Source organism: Oncorhynchus mykiss, chromosome 12, assembly GCF_057628025.1.
Source record: "Oncorhynchus mykiss isolate SJ-2025 chromosome 12, ASM5762802v1, whole genome shotgun sequence".
NCBI lineage: Eukaryota > Metazoa > Chordata > Actinopteri > Salmoniformes > Salmonidae > Oncorhynchus > Oncorhynchus mykiss.
Genome location: NC_143033.1, coordinates 80,048,893 through 80,073,805, shown reverse-complemented (window position 1 = coordinate 80,073,805; position 24,913 = coordinate 80,048,893). Strand labels below are relative to the sequence as shown.

At 41.5% G+C, this 24,913-nt stretch overlaps 1 protein-coding gene across 41 annotated transcripts in view; it reads left to right on the top strand.

Moving 5' to 3' along the window:
• The window catches only part of nfixa (nuclear factor I/Xa), a 131,499-nt gene that overhangs the window by 13,477 nt on the left and 93,109 nt on the right, over positions 1–24,913 (top strand). For 15 of the 41 annotated variants that reach the window (XM_090193594.1, XM_090193574.1, XM_090193561.1 and 12 more), the window contains one exon: positions 2,191–2,226. The exons of the other annotated variants lie outside the window; for them this stretch is intronic. In XM_090193594.1, coding sequence (XP_090049720.1) covers positions 2,191–2,226 — 36 coding nt within the window. The remainder of the gene's footprint in view (positions 1–2,190; positions 2,227–24,913) is intronic. 41 annotated transcript variants of the gene reach the window in all.

Sequence of the window (24,913 nt, the reverse complement as noted above, 5' to 3'; positions counted from 1 at the left end):
CCCATCATTTAACTCTGCATCAATATATTCTGGTTCAGCAAAAACATTTTAGTGGTCTGCTTTTATTCTTTCTATGCATTTCTGTGTAGATGTTTTGTTAGTTTATGGATTCTTTAAAAAGCCATGCCTTTTTCTGGGTCCAAAATAGAATGGTTGTTGATATTATCTGCAATTCTATGACTCTCCTAACCAGTGGCATAACTGTTGTAAATCTATTCCTATAAAGCAAACTTGTTTATCCCTTGGTTTCACTGGACAGTAGACTGCCAAGGCCTGTGTGATGTGTAATTCATTCCTGATTTTACAGTGTTTTATTAAAACAATTTTACTTCCATGCCTCTGACTCCTGTTACAGAGGCAGAGAGGGTGTTTTTCTCAGTTGCAGGCACGGCCAGTAGTCTGTTTTCATTTAAAACTGTAGAATGATCATATGTTGTTCTCTGTTCTATTCCCTGATTGACAGAAGCAAGACAAAGCTAATTTTAATACTTTTTTAGAAGTGGATATTTATTGGAAGAGAGTGTCTTGTACTTTTTTAGGCCACACGGGTCTAAATGAAATTTTACTGAGAAAGAAAATAGGCCCACATATTTAGACATTATGGAATGGGACTTTATCAGATGCACAGAGAGGAATCTCTATGTAGGCTCGAATTTTTCTCTCCAACAGTTTAGCATTGAGATTTTGGTAGGCCTATACACATATAGCTTAATTTGCTAATGCATATTTATTTCCAGGGTTTCTGGAATTTATAAATGTAATATTTTTACTAAAGCGGCAGTATGAAAAGAAAATTAAGCTTGCATAGAGCCAGAGATTTTTTTGTTGTCCGTTAATTAAAATGAATTGGCAACATAACTGACTGCACATTCCGCACGTGCTGCACATTTGCAGAAGAAGGCCTATATATTAAATAATTTGGACTGGATAAACTATATCATTATATTATTTAAAGTTATACATTGACTGTATAGAGTTTGGTATGTTCATGCATTTTAGGGAGATATTCAACAAGAGAACAGCTTTGTGCATTGCACTCGTCCAGCGTGCGTGGAGCTTGCGCCTCTCTGCCCAGCCCAAGCCTCCTGTATTCCCTTCACTTCTGATGTGCCTCTTGTCTGCAGATGTAAACTCACATTTTTGTTTATTTAATTAAGGTTAATAATTAAAAAACGAGTGTGGACCTCGGATATGACAACACAATATAAACAATCGAATAAATGATTAACAGTGGTAAAAAGCCTTTCTGGAGAGTGGCGAGATGGATGGGGTGGAATAGAGGCAAATTATGGAAAGCATTCAGAGGTCCAGATAGACTTTATTCGTGTGTTGTTTCTAGTGGGCATACATGTTTTATGATGTTATAAACATTACAATGTAAGCCCATACCAAAGTTATCTACAGTAGGTATGGAAATAGACTATACCAAATTCACCGTGTTGTGTGCCTGGCTGATATAGGCTATTGACTGAGTTTTTAGATAGCGTTGCCTTTTCCAGTCTTGCAGCACTACACTCTTAGAATAAAGGGTGCTATCTAGAACCTAAAAGGGTTATTCGGCTGTCGAGAACCCTTTGAAGAACCCTTCTGATTCCAGGTACCAGCCCCTTGAGTTGCATTTAGAACCCTTTCCACAGAGGATTCTACATGGAACCCAAAATAGTTTTACCTGGAACAAAAAAAAGATTATCCTATGGGGACACCCGAATAATCCTTTTGGGAACCCTTTTTTTGTAAGAGTGTAGGGCTTTTTCATTTATGTCATAGGTACGATTAATCAAACCAGATTAGATCAGTAAAGCAGAATTCAACACTTTTCTTCTCTACACAGTGGAGTATCCGTGATATTGAAAAATACACATGACATTGTTATTGTTGTTGTTGTTGTTATAGTCATTGTTAGGCATAGCCTATTATTTGGCTATAACACGGAAGCATGGCATGCTTGGCTTGTTTCCATAAAGCCACCAGGTCATAACCATTTTCTTTTCGCATTTGCCTAAGCCACTTCATGCTAATGATTTTGTTTATGCTCACAAGTTTATACAATAAATGAAATGTGATCACCCTATACTATTCTTACTCGTACGACATTTTAACATCCTCTTCTCTTTGCTCTCCTGCTCGCGGGACGGTGACCCCTGCGCGGGAATGCTTTTCACACCTCTTAACACCCTCGCGACACTAAAGTATTGCACTACTCACCTTCTAAACAATCCATTAGTGGTAAGTGTTGCCCTATTATTTATTTTAAGGCATATATATTTTAATGTGTGTTATATACATTTTATTAGGCATTGTTACCATATGTTGTTGTAGCCCATATTACTTTTTTTTTAAATACTAAAAATAAAAAAACGTTCGTTTAACTTAATCTCATTGAAAGGAAGCATCATTTGCTAAATGTATTTCCCACACGTTCGGACTTTGTTGAAAAGCAGTCAATGTATAGGCACAAGGTCCAAAAATATATTGGCCTGTTTTTTTAGACAACTCACTGCTAGTCAATCACTTTTGCCTTCGGCCTAAAGTCCTACTAAGTTGTTTAAAAAGCTTAACATACATAAACCAAAAGTTAACTGCGGAGAAAGAACAAGATGGCTATTTAATACAGTTTCGTTATGGGCCTAATTTCTGCAGTTTGTAGCCCCGCAGCACCGATTGGCTGAAAGTAGCCTACTAGCCGTCTATTCAAGCAGATAGGCCTAATGTTTAGCAAAAGTAAGTCACATAATTTCAGGATGTCATCTAAAATTTGCAAACTTGTTGCCTTGAAAATGTATCTTGCTTTTCCCATTTTCATGCAATTAACCCTTGAGTGGCAAACCCAAAATGTTTTATCATAAACCCATTATTTGCATGCATATTTGAGACAGAAAGACTAAACAGATATTTGTAATATTTTGAAACAATTTAGTCCTAAGGAACATATTTCTTGTTGCAAGTCATCTTTGTATTGCAGATCATTAAATAATTCACCTTTGTCTTAATTACCTTCATGCCTGCATTTGTGGCTTAATCAACTGCCCTTAATGATCCTAAATTAGGTTAGGCCTAAATGAGTATGTATTACTGTGTGTTGCTGCATGAAGAGAGACACATATAATCTATGTCATTATCAGTTGTTATCAGGCATGGTGTTTTGAGTTTAAACATATTCCACTGAAACCTCCATGTAGACATTTTGTGAGGTGGCCTTCCAAACTCTCCTCACCCATCCCCTTCCTCTCCTCTCCTCTCCTCTCCTCTCCTCTCCTCTCCTCTCCTCTCCTCTCCTCTCCTCTCCTCTCCTCTCCTCTCCTCTCCTCTCCTCTCCTCTCCTCTCCTCTCCTCTCCTCTCCTCTCCTCTCCTCTCCTCTCCTCTCCTCTCCTCTCCTCTCCTGTCCTGTCCTCCACTCCCTCCTACTCTCCTCACCCGTCTCCTTCCAACCTCTCCTCACTCCTCCCCTCCTCCAACCTCTCCTCACTCCTCCCCTCCTCTAACCTCTCCTCACCCCTCCCCCCCACCCCCCTCCTGTCCTCTCCCCTCTCTCTCCCCAGGCCTGGAAAATGAGTTGGAACAGCTGTTCAGGGGATTAAAATCTGATGGAACCACAGTCTGAATAAACAGAAATGTTGGATTTTTTGAAGTAAAGATACACACTCATACAAACAGCCCCATGCACTCCCCAACCACACACACACACACACACACACACACACACACACACACACACACACACACACACACACCAGAACCTTCCGTCCTACGTCCGAATGCGATTAGGCCACTGTGTGGTTATCACTGGATCAGGATCCACATTTTTTAGGCTGAATGGCAATGATGTTTTATACTGATGTTTAAGAGGCACTCGGACAGCACTGACTGTGGTTAATCTATGGGGCAAAAACAAATACCCAAAGTGTAGTGCTCCAAAACACAGAATTTCAGTGGGAGGAAAAGTAGGCTTTCATGACTTTTATAGAATTTCAATGGCGGATATTTTGAATTATAATATTACTGTGCTTGAGTTCAGTTGTGCGGAGAGCAAGCCCCCTGCCCTGCAGTAAAGCCAATCAGGATGATGCAATGAATGTATGTAGTCTGATAGTGCTTTTCTGATTGGTGTGGAATATAGCCATTGGAGTGAGCCAGTAGAATAATAACCCCTGTGTTCCAGACAGCCCAAGTCAGTAATGAATTTAATGGATATGTGAACATTATTATGTTCTCCTCCTCTATCCCTTGTTGAAGGTTGGAGTTACGGTGAAACCGGAGTCCCCCAATGGCCTTGTAGGTGTCTCGTGGCAGCGGGTGGCTCTTTTCCCATCATGTAATGGGGACACCGGCAGGCCACAATGCCAGACGCTCACAAGGACACTGTGTTCCCTTTACTTATTAATTCCTACCAGGCCACCACCACCACCGGCGGCCTCAAGTCTCCTTTGGTGGTTGGTTGGTGGTTGGTGGAGTTGGCAAATTCAAACAGCCATAAACAATGAGGTGGCAAAGCCCTGGTCTCTGTAATCACAGATATGGGCTGGCTGGTGGCTGGTGCTGTTATCTATTCCTCAGGGAGGAGGTACTGTGTCCTGGACCTAGAGATGCCCCGACTTGTTAACATTTAATGAACATATCAAGAATATTTAAAGGACATATCAAGGTTTTGTTGATAAATGTTTTTGGAACATTTTCCATCAGACTTTGTAAGTCCATGATGGGGGCACTGTTGTATCTCCAAAAAATGTCTGTCTATTTTATGTAGAATTCAGTACACTGTGTGATGGGGAAGACAAAGACTGGATGAATTGGATGTATTTTGGCAAGAGGGAATATAGATTTGAATTAAGTACCATGTAGTTTTTATCTCAAGCTGCATGCAGAAAAGGCCAAACCAACTGAGTCTCATTCAGTATCTGCACAGCTGTCCTAGCATCCGTGGAGAATGGATTCCTATTGCTATTGCCATGGGAGTCTCCAGCCAAGAAGAATAGGAGGATATCCAGTGTGTGTGCAGAGAGAGTGGTGTGTGTGTGTGTGCGCGCGCATGCATGCGCCGCACTGCCGTCTCCACCCTCCTGCCTTTCCCTTCGCTCATGTCACCCCTGGCATGGATTATGCTTTGGCAGAACCCTGGCAATGCCTTTAGCCCCAGTGCGGTTCCGTGGTCGCTGATATGTTGTGCTGTTGCCATGGCTACAGAACGCACACACACACACACACACACACACACACAAGCACAAATGACATAATTGAGCTAGAATATACATAGGCACACACAAATACGTCTGTACAATATGGGAGAGAGAAGGGGCTAAAGTGAAAATGTGGCTTTCCCATACAAATCAACAGAGGGAAGGAGGGAAGGATCCCAGCTCTGTAGGAGCTGTGGGCAATAAGGCAGCTTCATGGGATGGACTGACACGTTGGTACAGTGTGTGCTTTCCATGATTAGTCATGAATCTAAAGAGTGGAGCACCTATTATCACCTATTATCACCTATTATCTAATATTTAGACCTTTTTAACTGTCTGACAACTAGTTTGTCTGGAAGTGAGAGGATATGGTGAGGTTGGTGGTATTTGTGTAAGAGAGGGTGTGGCTGCTTGGGTTTGCAGAGATAGGCATGCCATGGTGTGTTTTGACAGTTAAAAAGGTCTACAGTATGTTGGTCTTATTTCCTTTGCCATTTATTTCTCACCATGCAACATTCTCTCTGTTCTCTACCCATCCCTTGTGGAGTGTTAGTGTGGGAGAGATGATAAGTCCTAGTGTTTTTTCCTGATGGGCCCTATCTCAGAGGGCATCGGTGAGATATGCAGACCTCACCCACTAGCACTCTGTTACACTCCACTAGGTCTGCAGTGGGGTGTAATGGCAGTGTTTGAATTGAAAAGTGCCACACAATTCAGAATTGAGGGGATTGTATGGAGCTTAACAACATGGAGGGAGTCTGTTCTAGACAGAAATGTAGACTCCTGTGTCCCAAGTCTATCAGTAGTAATGCTGTAATGGATTTATAAGTGATTTATAAAAGCTGGTGGATGTGCTCTTAATATCAAATACCTCAACATGTTTTGGGTTTGTTTGTTTCATACGGAGCATAAACTTCACATCAAGTGTGTGATTGGTAATATGAGAAAGAGCATGAAGATCCATTGTTTTGGCATGTCACAGGTCTCTGCTGCTGCTCATTGACACCCCACTGAAGGTCACTGCAGTATGAGCCTGTTGTTTGTTATGGAGGTGGGGACAGCAGTCTGGTCTCTGACCTCAACTCCCACTGATCTAAATATATAGACCCCTCATTACATTGCTGCTGGATTCATCTGTATGAAATCTGAGATCTATCTGCCCCTCTTCCTCCCTCTTGCTCGCTCTCTCTCCCTACCAGACACAAACACACTCATAACCAAGCATGCACAAGCTCACACAAATATGGCACAATCTTACCTCTGAATCAGTAATATCTCCACATCTATTTCAACACACCCATCCAAAACACACACGTACAGTATGCGAGTGAAAACCGACACACATACATGCACATTCAAACCCTCTCAGGCTTTATGCATTATGCATTAATGGACACATACACCGGCAAACACACACGCTCAAACACTTCCCACACCTGCACACACTTAAGCACGAGGCGCAGGTGTGCATTCTTGACTCTCCCTTGTCAGTCTGGTGCCGACCGTCAAAATTACAGCCAGCACCACTAGACCAGAGTGATGATTGGGGAGGTGGTGTTGGTGGGGTGGAGGGGGGCTGTTGTGTTGCCAGCGTACCATGTGTGCCAGCTCCTCGACTGACTCCTAACCCATATGGCACTTCACTCCCTAACCTCCCCCAAATCTGACTGTGGAAACATACTGCATTAGCACTTCTCCCTGCACCTGGCTGTGGCTGAAGAGACAATTATGTACATTAGCAGACAACTGCAAAATACCTCATCTCACAACAATGAATGTGGGGAGTGGTGGTGGTTGGGCGAGGGGGGAAGTTTAGGGTAGTTGTAAAGTGAAGACGTCACCCAATGACGTCACATATTGTTCTCATGTAATGTTGCCATTTTGCAACTCTTTCTGATGATCAGGTGAATCAAGGTGAAAGTTGATTTGTGGGTTTTGGCTCAATTAATGACACTACTTTAATCGTGTTTCCTGTTTGTTATACCTCATTGAGTTAGTGTGTTGAAATAGAATCGGTTTTGTTTTTCTAGCCTAGGGTGTGATGAATGCAGCCGTGAGTTGGAACCTGATAACTCTGATCCTGGATAAGATTACCAATCTGAAAATTATCACTTTATAACTAAAAGTGTACATCGAAGTAAACAATATATTTTGCTTACATATTTTAATCAGGAATGAGAATGATCTACACCGGGTTAAATGGAGCATTTAATGGGTTAAACTTGGAGGGAAGAAGTTTTCCTGTCTTGGGGACGGGTGGTGGAGCATTGCCGTTTGGATGCTAACAAATCCTCAAGTCAAGCTGTAACAAAAGCACTTGTAACCTTATTTCAAGTGCTGAAAAAAAAACACAAGGTAAAAGGAAAATTAGAAGTTGGAGAGACAGGGATCATAAACAACAATATCAGTATCTTAGGCTGGCAAGGCTGCACATCTGTTGGTCTCAGTTTCTCCTTTCTTTCTTTCTTTCTTTCTTTCTTTCTTTCTTTCTTTCTTTTTTCTTTCTCTCTCTTTCCTTCTCTCTCTAGCTCTGTCTGTCTGTCTGTCTGTCTGTCTGTCTGTCTGTCTGTCTGTCTGTCTGTCTGGTCTGTCTGTCTGTCTGTCTGTCACTGTCTCTGTCTCTGTCTCTGTCTCTGTCTCTGTCTCACTCTCTATCTCGCTCTCGCTCTCTCTGTCTGTTTCTCTGTCACTCTGTCTGTGCTGTTTGGCCACCCGGTCCAGCGAGGATTCGCTATTGCCCTGGGAACAAAGCACTGCAGCTCTCTCCTCAGAGCAGGAAGTTGGGCCCTGGCCAGTGGTGGAAAATCTATACGCATAATATAACATATCTTTACCTTACATGAACTCTGAGGAGGACTAGCAGCTATGAGCAAACACAGCAAGGGTGTGTGTGTGTGTGTGTGTCCTGAGATTCTTGTGAGGGTCTGCTGGCTGTGGCTATAGGCCATACTGAGAGTAGTGTGGAGAGCAGGGCAGAGCCCTTGGTAGTAGTCAAACACAAATAACTGCTGCTACTCAATGTGGAAAAGGTATCCACAGTACTCTGAACTGAACTTCACTGTTGGGGCTTTGAAAATGACTTCAAGCCAGAGTGTTGCTTTGGACATGGAAACCTTTCAATTTGAGTGGAAAATGTTACCCCCTTCAGTGAATTTTTTGTATTTTTTAAATGTGCAATACTTTAAGGTTTACGTTAAGTAGGCTACAGCCAGACATTCACGTCACATGAAGTTTATTTCTGTCAAAAATACAGATTGTATGTAACAACAATGCATGAAGAAAAACAAGGTCAAGCCTACATATGTCACCACCAGGTTCAATGGGGGACTTCATGACATCACTGTTGAAGCTCAAGGAACTGTGTCCCAACTCGCACAATGTTTTCACAAAGTGGGGAAAAGCTTCTCCTTCAAACATATGCAGGAGTTTAGAACACCAGCGTTGCTTTGCTCCTTGATCAGCCCTTTCCCATACTTAATAAGACGTCTGCTTGTTTGAGGTATCATTTCTTTTAAAGCACTTTCTCATGTGACCACTCACGATCTGAATGGAGAAACAATGTGCTCTTGTCATGGTCTCAGTTTTTAGTGCTTTGTTGAAAAGAGAATGAGGAAAAAACTACAACCCCTGTCTAAAGTGTCAAGTTTATGTCAGTCTTTTTGGCACAGGATGTCTCGAGAATAACCTTGTAAAACCCAAACACATATCATTATCGTCATCAGTTAAGTTACTTTTTGCCATCTGCAGCATATTATGGGGACTGTCAAGTCTAGACATGATGGACCATCAAATGGTGTTGAATATCTACATCAAATCCCTACACGTTTGTTTTCATTTGTCATGTCATGTCTTTTCCATTACCCAAATAAGGATAGTTCCCGACTTGGAGTTAGGACTCTTGTGGGGACCGCAATTCCCTGTATGTCCCGGTCATGCTACTAAAATGTATGATAAAGTAGGAATGGCTTAGGCGGGTGCAGATGTGTACATTATAGTGGGGTTTTAAGTTAGAGATTTATGTTCATCATCTTTAGACTAGACGGAAGAGCTCCTGACCTAAAGACATGTCTGTAGTTGATCTGCTTTGTAGGATGTGCTTGAGTTAACTGTGTGTGTGTTTGACTGTGTAACCGGGGTCAATGTGCTGCTAACAGCCTAGCTTCCTCCGACTGCCCCATACTGGGTTCGAACCAGTGATCCTCTGCTTCACAACACACGTGACCGCCATTGACAATGCTCCAAAGGGTTGAGCCACTCAAAAGGTTCCAATTGAATGGCTCCTTCCGCGACATTTCAAGCTAGCCGTGGAGTGAGCTTACAGCACGTCCTTAAAGCCACTACATTTCAAGCTAGCCGTGGAGTGAGCTTACAGCACGTCCTTAAAGCCGCGACATTTCAAGCTAGCCGTGGAGTGAGCTTACAGCACGTCCTTAAAGCCACTACATTTCAAGCTAGCCGTGGAGTGAGCTTACAGCACGTTCTTAAAGCCACTACATTTCAAGCTAGCCGTGGAGTGAGCTTACAGCACGTTCTTAAAGCCGCTACATTTCAAGCTAGCCGTGGAGTGAGCTTACAGCATGTTCTTAAAGCCGCGACATTTCAAGCTAGCCGTGGAGTGAGCTTACAGCACGTCCTTAAAGCCACTACATTTCAAGCTAGCCGTGGAGTGAGCTTACAGCACGTTCTTAAAGCCACTACATTTCAAGCTAGCCGTGGAGTGAGCTTACAGCACGTTCTTAAAGCCGCTACATTTCAAGCTAGCCGTGGAGTGAGCTTACAGCACGTTCTTAAAGCCGCTACATTTCAAGCTAGCCGTGGAGTGAGCTTACAGCACGTTCTTAAAGCCGCTACATTTCAAGCTAGCCGTGGAGTGAGCTTACAGCAAGTTCTTAAAGCCGCGACATTTCAAGCTAGCCGTGGAGTGAGCTTACAGCACGTTCTTAAAGCCGCTACATTTACATAGAACATGTTTGAGCCTGTGTGATTAAAGTATATGTTTCAGTGAGCATTCAAGGGCAATGTGCATCCATCTTTAAAATCTAAAACATTTGCAGCAGCAACTGCTCGAAGTAAAAATAATCATGGAGAAGAGAGTCTGTGTTTGGGAAATACAGTAGGTCGGTTAGCGCTCCAAGCCATTCTTTTAACCAATGTGATTTGTTAGATCCCCCCCCCCCCTCCCCCATCAATCAATACGGTGCATATTTACTGTAACTGAGCTCTATGTATATTTGAGAAAGACTCTTCATAGCCATGGCTGGTTGTATTCTCTCCTTGGAAGCGGAGTGTGATTACAACAGACAATATAAGCGTATTGTATTTCCTAGGGGACAGGAAGGAATGTGAATGCATCATAACCATATTACTCTAGTTAGGAACTGTTTCTGTTGCCAAGTCAGTGGATACATGGGATACCCTCCCTAACAGTGGCTCTGCACAGACAGAACCCAACCCAACTCCAACCAAAAACAGCCACCAGAAAGATGTCTGCCTCCTCCGAATCCATCTGACATTTTTTGTTGTGAGAGAGAGAAGCATGTCGCTGGTGGGACTTTGGCCGGTACAATCCCTCCACTGTTAAAACAATGCCGCAGTTGTCTTCCATAACCTAATTACTCCCTCCAGGGGGAGAAAGGCAACAGCACAAAATCCCAGAGTTAGGGGTTCTGATCTCCACTCTGAAAGAAAAGGCCTCATTCATTTCCCTCCACCACACAGACGGTCTGTTTTTCATTGGTCTAGGATTGGGTTGAGTTTAATAGTTTAATTACAAACTATCATGATATTGGAGTATAAAAGCTCTGTTTTATTTGGAGTCTGCTCCGTGATCTCTTATGAGAATGAGGAGCACTTTCTGTATTACGCCTGGTAAAACTAGTTGGGGTTTTGATTGAGGTCATTTTAACACATCTGACCTCTTGTCCTATGCCCATAATGTGTTGGAGCTGGAGATTAATCAGGATATCACTGTTATCATTCTCTTGTTGATACAGGCATACAGATACTGTAAAGGCACACAGAACTAACATGTATTTTAGGTGCAACTTTTCTGTACAGCAGGCTAGGGAAAAAATAAAACATTGTTCCCTCTTTGTTTTTCATCACCTCCATCATGTACTAGCACTGGAAGGTTGCTGAAACGTTATTACAGTAATTGAACACAAGGAAGTCTCTACAGGAAGAAGGGAAAGGGATGTGGGCAGTAGCATTTACCAATAGGAAAACAGTGTTCATGCCTCTCACTCCCCACAACATCACCCACCTCCTATTTTATTTATTTGTTTATGCGGACTGAGAAAATCAGAGCTGCCATTGTATGACACATGGCAAGTTTACCATTGGATAGCCTTTTTTGTCAATGTTTATTGCTAACTTAGTCTGCTTAAGGAAGTCTCTGCATTTGGTTATCTGGGGCTTTTCCTTCTACTATGTGGCACAGGCTTATAAACACAGAATAAATGAGTCATCATCTTTACATTCATTGACCAGAAGCCTTTATGAGGATTTCTTTGGTTGACATTGGCATGAATACAATTCATCTGTATATTAGTTCAGCCCTACACAAATTGAGTTTAGTAACATTAGCTTTTTTGCTTAAGTTTTATTTGTTGTCAGTTGGTTCATGTAAATATAAGGGGTATGCTCTGATGCAGTGAGCGCCTGCACAGTATGTCCATGTAGGCCTACTCTATGAACAGGCCACACAAGAAGACCAGACAGTGGTGCGTCTCTGTGAGTGTTTCTGTTAGCCTGAGTTGCTTTCCTGTGTGTGTGTGGCTGTGTCCGGCGTGTGTGGACCCCGGCCCTCATTGTCGGCATCCTCAACGTTCTTCCGCTCTAGAGGGGACGGCAGCAGAGGAAGCTTAACTTTGCTGACATGAAGGAGGCTCTTCCTTCAGTCTCTCTACTGGTTGATTAACCCTCTCTGTCTACCTGTCTGGGACTAACCACTGGGACTAACCATGAAGCACGTCTGGGGTTCTTATCTCATGTTTGGTTCACTGCAACAACGACAATGATGACGATAGTACCATTATTACACAGTTACCATTTTTTTCAGATATATAGACATTATGCTTGAACGTAAATCGCATTAATGCACTTTCTTGAACCTCAAAGAGAACATTATTTATTTATTGATTTACATCTATGAAACAAGAAACAAACAAGTACCTGTCTTGTCTATTAAAATAGCTTCCATACTTTCTCCTGGATGATGAAAGGGAATTGAGTCATTATCACGTCAATGACTGCTAGATAATGGTACCTGTGGGTTATGTGAAGTGGCTCTATTTAATATCATCACATGAATCATTTTCATCTCTTCCCTCCCTCTCTCTCTCCTCCATTTTAACCTCTCTCTCTCTCTCTCTCTCTCTCTTTCTCTCCTTTCTTTCTTTCTTTCTTTCTTTCTTTCTTTCTTTCTTTCTTTCTTTCTTTCTTTCTTTCTTTCTTTCTTTCTCTCTCTCTCTCTCTCTCTCTCTCACACTCACACACACACACACACACACACACACACACACACACACACACACACACACACACACTTTCTCTCTTTCTCTGTCTTAGCAGAGGCAGTCCTTTATTGGACCTATTGCAGACACACCTACAGGAGTGTCCATGAGCTGCACCTCTATTAAACATACCCCCATTTGTGTAATTTGCCCTCAGCAGCAGTAAAACAAAGTACAGGGTGTTTTGGCCTTACTCAAGAACCGTGCAGGTGTGACTGACTGCAGATCAGCAGGCCTCATGGAGGACTCGGAAGCAAGAGTCTAATTGCTGGTTCTCAGTTTCCTCATGTGAGAGAGAATGGTAGAGAGATAGAAACATAGAGACAGAGGGGGGAGAGAAGGGCACAGACATGGAGGGTGAGACAGTGGGGGTTGTGAGTTTGGGATGGTGGCAAAGCATTTGCATAAAGGACAGGGCAGTGTGCCCGGCTGTGGAAAGGGTTGGCATCACGCCTCACCGACTGGCAGAGGGAAGACTGAAGAGAGAGAGAAAAAAATGAGAGATGGAGAAAGACAGGGGGGGGGGGGGGGTACATTTAGTCAATAGTGCATCCCTTGTTCAGAAAGAGGAGGGCCCTGGCTGTTGGCAGGAGAGCTGGATAAATCTCTAGTTTGATTGTGTGCTAGATTGCCCCTTTATTTCTTTGATTGCAAAGCGTTCAACACTCTGCAAGAGTAGTGTGCTTCCCTGTTTGTGCATGTGTGAGTTTTTTGTTCAAGCCATGATTGTCTCCTCGCATGTTTCTCAGTCTATACTTATATGTAATCAGTACATCTTGCAATTTAGAGTGGCTTGTAAAATGCTAACTCTTCCTAACCCTAAAGCACATTATTAGTAAGCTGTATTATCCTCCATGGGTTCACAGCAGACCCTGGTCCAGACAGTTCTACTGCCTTACCCATACCTAGCCAATGCAATACTAAATGCTAATTTACTGCATAGGCATTAATATATCCTCAAGACAAATGGACCACAGAACAGAGAAGGAGACCGAGCCATTTGCTGGTGGCCTCTTCCTGCCCTCCAATCAAAATACACCCAGTCAAAAGTGGACTCCGCCCCCACAGACAACACTCCACGGGTCTGGCTCAATCAGAGAGGACCCCAGAGTCACAATGCTGCAGCCGCACTGGCTGCACTACTGATGATGTCATAATAGTAGAGCGTGAAAGGGACGATTATCTAGCATGGGCTTGTTATTTCTGTCCCTGGGTATGACTAGCTTGTTACCCATAAAGCCTGTAGTTACGACGGAGACTGTAATGATGCGTCATACTGTACTCTCGGGGCATATGTGTTTTTTAATTACTAGACATCCCTTTGATTTCTCATCCTGCACTGTTTGAAAGTGGAATAAAGCCCTTTAGCTTAGTTAAGCAGCAAGTTAACACATGAATGTGAGATCCCTCTTTTCATGTAGTGTTGAGATTCTGAATCAAAAGGACATGTAGTGGGTTCTTTTTAGACTGTGGAACGTTGTTCAGATCTCTGAGCTCTGGAATGAGTCACAATGCTCATACAAATTAAAGTTCTCCCAACTACATGAATTGGGCCATAGAGATAACAAACAGTAGGCAATGTGCTATGAATTAAATCAGGCCCTATCAAGTTAAAAAAATACTTTAGATTTCTGAAAACAACATTGCTTTTTGTGACGGACATATTCAGTGAGCTGCCAAGTAAATTGTCATTAGCCATATATTTTAGCCTCGCAGACCATCGTTTGTGGGATTGTTACCAGGGTTTAAGGAGATGAATTGAGATTTAATTGGTGAATGGAACTGTGGACGTTATTTTCTGTGATGAATACATTTCAATTTTAATTCACAACGCCAGAACTGATTGCTAAACAGTCCTTCCTTTAGTGTAATCATGTCCTCCAGAGGTTCAGTGTTTCTTAATGGAGGTCGACAGACGCTGGGTAGCTGCGGCCCATCGACGGCTCTCTGAGGAGATAAACATGTTATCTGGTGCAGAGTCAGCCAGCCTGTCACAGCACGGCGAGCCGCCAGCACCGTCACTGAAAGCAGGGCGGTGGTTTCCCTATTCAACTAAACATTCTTTCTAGACAGCGGCGTGGGGCTAGGGGGAAGAGGAGGGACGGGAGAGGAGGGGGGGAGGGCATGTGATGAGGTTCAAGTGGAAACCTCAAGTGCTACTACTGCTACCCTCATGAAGGCAGACCTTGTGGTGATAGGCCTTGTCCTCTGTACAGTAGCCTTCTCACCTGTTTTAAAGGGTCTACTCACTAGTATGACATCATTAGCCATCATCAGTATTGTTCTCTATGTAAACATACTCATGTGTTGCTAAATTTGTTTAAAATATTTTCCTGCACACCCTGTCAATAATATCCCATCGTTTCTCTGGAACACGAAACAAGTTTCAGCCTGCGTTATAACTAAAGGCAGAATAATATCAATTTGATATCTCTGTACACCATTACAAAAACAAAATGGTTTAGATCATTGGGTTCACCTGGATCTCAATGTTTTCAGAAAGGTTTCAGGTCTTGACATGGCACACAAACGTTTTAATGTTAATTCAGGCCGGTGCTGTTTGCTTAATGATCCTTGGCTTGATTTGTTCTTTAAAGTTCAAGATAAATCTTCTGGGGAGTCTATTGGAACCATACCTCGATATCTAACACCGCCTCATGAGTACTCCAGTCAACTATGTGGTAGTGCAGTGTGATATAGATGTCAGTGGTACTGTGGAGTGGGATGGGGAGAGGAGAGGTGGTGGTAGTACTAGCCCCTGCAGCAGCGTGGCGTGGCTGTGAGGTGACAACCCTGCGTGGGGCTGGAATGTGCCGTTCGTGCCTCCCTCTGATGGCTCCCCGGCCAACCCTGGGCCTGTGAGCACGCAGCACCACAAATTGCTTGCAGATTTTTCACACATAGTAACGCGCTGGTTTGTAAACTGAGATAATTACAACGAACGCTAGCGCTGCGCTTCAAAAGCCTTTACACATCACTTGCTTGCCCACAGAGAGAGTAAGATTGTGGGGAGGGTTTTGCTTTTTTTCCCTTTAGGTCGAATTTTCACTCTCTCCTTATTTTTCTGGTTTAATGGTTAACATAATTGTTTACGCTGATTACAATGGAGAGTTACGAGGCTGGCACTGTACTCTCACTGTAGCCTACACTAATCACAATGGAAAACACTGGAGGTAAATGGGGGGCTCAGTAGAGCTTTAGCCTATGTCCTCAATCCCGACAGAAATAGATTTTAACCCAGATGCGACAGCTGATAGTGAGGTATTGGGAGGTGAATGGATGGCACTGGTACTTACAGACATGAATGTGTTAAAAAAGAGGGTTGACAGGACTTCGGAGGAGATCAACAGGAAAGTAGGGGTGTGGGTGCGTGGGAGAACGTGCTGACTGACAGTGTGCCAGTGTCACTGTTGGCATATGCAGCCTTTGTCCCTTACTCACCTGCACCCTCAGAGCCATGTAGAGACTGAACCCAAGGAGGGCATGCCAACGGGGGAAGGGGCAGACCAGACTGACACGCTTACCTGTGGCAGATGCCAGGCAAGGACACACACCTACTACCCACTGTGAATGGCAAAGCCTGTATGAATGGCAACTTGAGTGTATATGCCACTTTATTTATATGACGTTCATGTCTGTGGATGTGTTGGTCATTTAGGGTCTATATGTTACATGTAAGTAACGGCCCTAATGGGCCGTTCTGGCTCTGACAAGGCTTACTTACTTACTACTTAGGTTACATGTACATATTTGCACATAAGTCTGTGCACATAATTTGGATGTCCCTGAAGTGATGGTGTGTTAGTACACTGGCATGCCTACTTGCCTGGGCTGGCATGGCATCCCCCTGCGGCCATGTGTCTCTCACTCACCCAGGAGCTGCTGCATGTGTCTGCCTGGCCTGGCTGACTAAGCCTCCACTGCCGCCCACCCTACCTCTTCTACTCTGTGTGGCCCGGCAGGGTCAGGGTCTGCCAGCATCCAGGGTCAGGGACACTCAGCTGGTCAGGGGAGGACAGCAGTGAGCCACACCAGGCCCACATCTCTCTAATGAAGAGACAGGCTCTCAGGTTATCCAGACAGACCATGGCATAATTGGTCTAATGAGATGAGAATGAGGCCTGTGCTGCTCAGGTATCTTTCTACCATGGTTAATGGATTGTCTGGTTGTCTGACGGAAGACTAAGTTGTTGTTTGTATGGTCAGAAACATTTCATTTTCATTTTTATGCATCATCATTGATCCTAGACAATTGTATTCTGTTGTAAAACGTGTAATACTGCAATGCATCTATTATCAAAATATAGACCTATTCGCCTAATGTTGTTAATGCATTCAGTTGAATTGTACATTTTTGAAAATGATTTAGAAATGTCATATACAAATGCATTTTGGGCAGTATTTTAGGGTCCGCCACTCCTTCGTCAGACGCAATTATCCTTGGAAAGCCTATTCATTTTAAGCAAGACCATTGTGAAATGATGGCATAGAACACAGTAACGGAAAGTTGATGATTGCATTTTTACCACAATGTTTTATAGAGATTGCAATCAATTTCCTTTACTCTGCTATTGACCTATCCCACTGTGCAAAATCTGGTTGAAAATCTGGTTGAATCAACGTTGTTTCTACGTCCTTTCAATAAAATAATGAATTCAATGTGATGACGTTGAATCAACGTGGAAAACTGATTGGATTTGCAAAAAGTAATCAACGTAAGGGAATTTCATATTTTTTACACCCAACTTTTACCCTATATTTTTTGGGGGTTTAATAGAGAACTCACGTACTCAACCAAATGTAATTTAAAATTAGACGTTGAACTGACGTCTGTGGCCAGTGGGATGGGCCTGCCTGAAGTATGAGACAACCGCATATCTTATCTGGCCTTGACCTTAGTCAAGTGTCCATTTAAAATGTCGGATAATGAGCCCGATATTGCTATTGGAAACACAGATACACTGTTTAATTTCATTGTTTGATTACCTTTATGAATTTGTATTATTCACATGTCGCTAACGCAGGATCACTGATAGGCTACATGCCCCTTCTGTAAATGCTTTTAATGTAGAGTCCCTCCCCGTCGTCAACTCTGCTAATGGCCATCTCTAAAGTAGCAGAGGTGTTCATTGGAGACCTCTCCATACCACTCTCAAGTTGTGAGAGAAAAACAAACGTTGTGTTTCAAGTGGATGATTCACCATATAGGTATCCAACAAGTAATGACAATGACACCACTCGTCTGTCCTCAAAGTTAGAGAATAGGCTGCTGCAAACTGTTTGTGCTCACCTCTGCTCTGCGTACAGGGACTCGCACGCCCTGTGGAACAAATCACCCCTTGACATCGCTGTCCATGTTTCCCTAAAGCCAACGAATAAAACCCCTTCTGTATCCGATGCACACAAATGGCATCCAAGTAGGCCTACTAAATGTTTTAAACGAAAAATGGATGGTTGTCAAACGCGTAAATTCGCAAAGGTTTAATTTCACTGTAGTTTACTCAACGTTGTGCTGCCTGCACTCACTCTATTCGTTTTCAAAGAACGTTTCATTGCTGTCTTGGTGTAGGTTTGCACTAAATCAGACAATACAAAAAAAACGTCTTAACGGCTTAAAGGCTTATTTGAAACTTTTTCAATTGACACTTTTTGTTGGAGTTAATTGGAAAGGAGTGCTTAGAGGAGATGTGAGTGTTTTGCTCCCTTTCCCCTAGTTTTGGATATATTGTGTCAAGAACTTTTACAAGAAGTTCAGATAATGATTATACAAAAGCAAATTCCACATTATGTCGCTGAACAAATTCTTTAAATGTTTATGCTAATGAAGTTTCTCTTCAGGTCCGTACAAAATTGGGTGAAAATGGGGTGTAAACCTCATTTACATTTGTATTGAAGTTCTGTTATTCTGTTATTGTTAATATTTTGTCACCATAGATTATGCTCATTTGCACACACTGTATATAGACTTTTCTATTGTGTTATTGATTGTATGTTTATTTATTCCATGTGTTGTTTGTGTCGCACTGCTTTGCTTTATCTTGGCCAGGTCGCAGTTGAAAATGAGGACTTGTTCTCAACTGGCCTACCTGGTTAAATAAAAGTGAAAAAAAATGCTTAACTCATAAAAAATTGCGGATTTGAAGATAACAGCGGAAAAAAGGTTTAGATTTTGAAAAGTGATATGAGTATAAATGATATATTTTAGTTAGGCTATAAAGGAGTACATTCTGGGATTTTAAAGGTGTTAGTTGTTTTTTTCGATTATTAGCCTTTATCTTTTAAATTTCCCGCTGTATGAAGAAATCAAAATCGAAAACATTTGTTGAAAACATAAGGACTCTTTTTATTATTTTACAACAAATGATTTCATTACCTCCATATTCATTACCTCCATACCTCCATATCATATCCCTAAACCTAAAGGTTTTTCTCTGCCAGTGAATTTGCTGACTATGTTCATATCAACGAAAGTCGCACACTTGGTCTAGACATAGGCCTATACATTTCCTAAGCATTTATACTTATGAATTTCCGTATCAAAATTAAATCAAATCAAATGTTATTGGTCGCCTAGACATATTTAGCAGATGTATTGCAAGTGTAGCGAAATGCTTGTGTTACTAGCTCCAACAGTGCAGTACTATCTAACAATTCACAATACACACAAATCTAAAAGTAAAATAATGGAATTTAGAAATATCTAAATTTTAAGAACAGCAATGTCGGAGTGGCATTGACGAGAATACAGTAGAATACAGTAAATACATATGCAATGAGTAAAACAGTATGTAAACATTATTAAAGTGACCAGTGTTCCATTATTAAAGTGACCAGTAGAGTACAGGTGCTGGCGTTCCTCAAAATAAGTGAAATGTATAAGCAACACACGTTGAAACAACTTTCTGGATTAAACTTCGGAATACTTATCCAAAGTAGGCCTACTGATGTATGAAGAAAATAGACAAGAAATTGGAAAAACTGACACATAGTCCTGACCTAACTAAAACATCATAGAAACTCCCAATCCATGCAGAAAGCCTATATTCTGTCTGAAATAAAACCAGGCATATGGTTTTTTTTTTAATGAAAAAAATGTACCCTAATTTATACAGCAGTCTAATTTATCCAATCCTGAGTTCAATGTTTCCTGATTTTCCATATAGACTTGTGTAGACCTTCTTTTAAAATGCCAGTGAAAGAGTTAATCTGCACTTGGCAGGTCTCCTTCTGTCATCCAGACGCAAAAAGAATCGAGAAATACAAGTCCAAAAGTGTTTCTCCATGGATGTAGTCACGTTGAACATTTTCTGTTATGTTAATATAATACACATTGTTTTATTTGTTTAACTGAAACACTTTATTTTTGTATAAATTGCATGTTTAACTTGTATGAGGCAACAGGTAGAGTTGCCTATAACACGTGCTATGTGAGTGCAGACTCTTCGCCTCTGCTAAAATATTATATTCGCACAACTTGGAACTAAAGTTTTTGAGTAGGTTAATGGGCTACATTTGGTGTCTATGCTATTGATTAACATGTTTTATGTCAGGTTTTTGAATAGGGCTAAATATATAGGCAATTGCTCTCCCATGAAAGGGCACATGTCCCAATCAATATTCTCTTGAATTAACAAATCAACACATTTCAACTGGCCTATAAGCACACTGAAGTATTTGCATACACTATTCCCAACACTTACAGGGGTAAATATAGTTTACTAATGAGTTTGGCCATTCAAGAGATTTTCCATCCGTGAATTAATCACTTTCTATACAGCCTAGGCAAGGCCTAGGCCTATACATATTTATGCAACCAATTGTATTGTAAAATTTAGTCGATTTTAGCCTGCCAGTTTGGATTTTTAGCTACATTTATTTGTAGGTGCTTGGGTTTATTCTGCTATTATTAATTGAAACTGGATTTTACTGACGGTGACAAAGTGGCACAAATGGCTCGCTGGCGGGAGTGCCAAAAAGTCTTTCCAACTCCTTCATTTCCATCGTCCTCTTGGCAGACTCCAATGATGATGTCTTCACTCTTTAAGCATTAATATTGTAAGTGCCGCGTGAGGAAAAAACAGTGGCAGCATATTTAATTGTCTTGGCCAAAGTCTCAACTTCACTACTTTTAATGAGTTTGAAATGTTTTTCAATGGGCTAGATCATCATATTTTGAAATGTAGTCTACTGTGAATATGTGAAATCACTATAGTGGCATTTGGCCTATATCATACCATGGCCTGTCCGCTTGTTGTAACACAAGGCATCGTGGTGTGGTTAGTTAAGAGTTCACACTAGTCTGTAGGCCTGATGTTTTTCGCGGTCTTTTAGGAACAGTCACGAGGAAGCAGGTCTAGGTGGGGTCAAGTCTTCGTTGGATGAGAGCGTGCGCACAGCATGTTTCTGCTTCCTGTCAGTCCAGACATGTTATTGGAAATGATGACAAATAAATGAAATGAGAGACACAAAGGTAGCCATTTGAGACACTGGTTGAAAATAGCGATAAAAATGTCAGGGCTTGCTCAAGCAATTCAGCAGGTAGCCTGAGAGGAGCCATTTAGACGTTATTTGATTGAGTAAATAAATTTAGGCCAATCATGTAAATGAACGAAAATGCCTGTATGATAACACATTTAGCAATAATTGATATCCATAGACTGTACCTTGGCTCATTGGAGAATGTAACATGGTGCCAATGTGAAGGAAGAGGCCTATGCCCTAAGGTTTCAAATGGGTACAATTGCCCTTATTTTAGTGCCCCATAAACGTAATACTTCCAGATCAACTGTAATGTCAATACAATTGTAAAGCACAAGTTCTCCCCTTTCCAACAAAATCAATTACATGACCTAAACACTGCCTGTTTCTGCATAATTCAAGCAGGCAATGAGAGCGTGATAATGAGAAGAAGAGATGTTGTGTGGGAAAATTGCTTTTTTTCACTCGATCTGTCCAACTTATCACCTTATCTCCTCTAAAATGAAAATAAAACACTATAAAGAGTTTATATAATGTGTCATTGCATACCTATTTGAAGGTTTGTGTCGAATTTGAATCGGGTTTTTAGGGCGGTGCTAAAGTGATCTTAGAAGTAAACAGGGGCTTTGATGATTGCATGCAATGAAAACGCAAAAAAATACCCTTACCCGTCACTGTCCATTTCTGGTTTTTAAAGGATGAGAGAAGTGCTACACCTGGTGGAGAGAGATTGTAAGACAGAAATAGTTGCTTTATGCGTGTTGTAAATTACGACATGACATGTCTAGATGTAATGAAAGGTCAGTTTTTTCAACTTTTCTCCAATACTATAGAGTAGAGGTCGACCGATTAATCAGATTTCAAGTTTTCATAACAATCGGAAATCTGTATTTTTGGGCGTCGATTTTTTATTATTATTATTATTTTTTTTAATATACCTTTATTTAACCAATCTTGCAACCTTAGAGTTAACTTGTCCAACGCAATAACGACCTGCCTCTCTCTCGTTGCACACAACAAGGAGTTGTTACGCGAATGCAGTAAGCCAAGGTAAGTGGCTAGCTAGCATTAAAGTTATCTTATAAAAAACAATCAATCATAATCACTAGTTAACTACACATGGTTGATGATATTACTAGATATTATCTAGCGTGTCCTGCGTTGCATATAATCTGACTGAGCATACAAGCATACAAGTATCTAAGTATCTGACTGAGTGGTGGTAGGCAGAAGCAGGTGCATAAACTTTCATTCAAACAGCACTTTCGTGCGTTTTGCCAGCAGCTCTTCGTTGTGCGTCAAGCATTGCGCTGTTTATGACTTCAAGCCTATCAACTCCTGAGATGAGGCTGGTGTAACTGAAGTAAAATGGCTAGCTAGTTAACGCGCAAATAGCGTTTCAAACATCACTCGCTCTGAGCCTTCTAGTAGTTGTTCCCCTTGCTCTGTATGGGTAGCGCTGCTTCGATGGTGGCTGTTGTCGTTGTGTTGCTGGTTCGAGCCCAGGGAGGAGCGAGGAGAGGGACGGAAGCAATACTGTTACACTAGTAATACTAAAGTGCCTATAAGAACATCCAATAGTCAAAGGTTAATGAAATACAAATGGTATAGAGGGAAATAGTCCTATAATTCATATAATAACTACAACCTAAAGCTTCTTACCTGGGAATATTGAAGACTCATGTTAAAAGGAACCACCAGCTTTCATATGTTCTCATGTTCTGAGCAAGGAACTGAAATGTTAGCTTTCTTACATAGCACATACTGCACTTTTACTTTCTTCTCCAACACTTTGTTTTCGCATTATTTAAACCAAATTGAACATGTTTCATTATTTACTTGAGGCAAAATTGATTTTATTGATGTATTATATTAAGTAAAAATAAGTGTTCATTCAGTATTGTTGTAATTGTCATTATTACAAATACATTTAAAAAATCATCCGATTAATCGGTATTGGCTTTTTTTGGTCCTCCAATAATCGGTATTGGTATCGGCGTTGAAGAATCATAATCGGTCGACCTCTACTATAGAGCCATTACCATGTCGATCAACGCTTGAACAGAAACCTAGTTCGCCCCCGATTTTGAAGTCAACACAGTCGCTACAGTCCCATTAGTTTCCTTTGTAGCCTCGTTTGAATGTTGCGGTTGCGCACATTTGTATGGAATGGGGTGAGTTGGCAATTTCTCGCATGGAATAGCCTTCATTTCTCAGAACAAGAATAGACTGATGAGTTTCAGAAGAAAGGTCTTTGTTTCTGGCCTTTTTGAGCCTGTAATCGGGAGTTGTTGAGAGTAGTCTTCTCTTTTCACCAACAGCCGCAACCAGCCATAGAAATATAATCCATATATGGCTGTTCTCATTCAAGTCAGGACTGGAAGCCATTGCTAATTTATCCATGAGTTTAACAGTCAAATTGCCAGAGTAAGAGGTTCCGAAACCCTTCTATGTCTATGGCCACAATGCAGCAAGCTGCATATTTGGCACGCATGCTGCACAAACTGCGACCTTCCCGATTGTAGACATACAGAAAACTGCCAAAATAATGGAAATGCTTGAGTAAATGAGGGATACAAAGTATATGTTATGGTGTGCAGTGCATTTTCCTGGCATGGTTTAGGTCCACTTGTAGAATCTATCCCAAAGCGCATTGAAACTGTTCTGGCAACTCTTTGTGGCCTAACAACCTTTTAAGACATGTTATGTTGGTGTTTCCTTTATTTTGGCAGTTACCTGTATGTGCTTGTGATAACACTTTATACACTGCTATTTTTTTTAGAAACTATTGATCCTCTGTGGCTAAATTATGCTCTCTGGTGTATTTTGAATATTGAGAGTGGACCCAGCCCCTGACTCATACACTTGACCAGTCACATGTATTTATTATGCAGTTTATTTGTATTTTTTTTAACTAATCAGTTACCCAATCAAGTCAGGGCCCCCCAGTTACCCACGTGAGCCCCCTACGTGCTGTGATTGATTTACTTTGAAGATATACCATAAATCACCAACACAGATTTGCGCTGCCTACTTTATTAAGAGTCTGAAAATAGGACTTGCTTATTTTTTATAGAGAGGTGAGGTAGGCTGCAGTTTTCAAAATTCCGCTACTAAAGAGAGAAATGCATTGGGAGCAGTGGCTGGCTGGCATAATTGATTATTGAATAACAAAACAAGAGATGGAGATACTGAAGATATGTAGGAAAGGAATATAGCTAATTACTGAGGGTTTATTTGTTGTTGTATGTGGGTAGGTAGGAAGGAGATCATCATTGAAACAGAGCACTGCTGACAATGAAGGTGGTACACCTTAAAGGACAAGTGCAGTAAAAAAATAATCAGTGTTTTAGATATATTTCCACAATATGTGGAATAATACTGTGGAATTGTGAAAATAATGATAATGCCCTTTTAAGTGTAAGAACTGTTTGGTGAGATAGAGTTTTGGCCTGCAATGTGACATCACCTGGCGGTAAATTAGTTAATAGTCCAATAACAAAACCACTAGGCACAGACGTCAACTCAACGTCTATTCCACGTTGGTTCAACATAATTTCATTCAAATAGAATGGCAACAATGTTGATTCAATCAGTGTGTGCCCAGTGTGAAGACAGTTACAAACCTCTCTGCCAATAATAGCTAGTTTTCAGTTTTCCGCTCCTCACTTAGACCACTCGCAGGCAGCCCTAGCAAAATTATTGCATGAGAAATTGCTCTTTGCTAAGAAGCAATTGAAAAATAT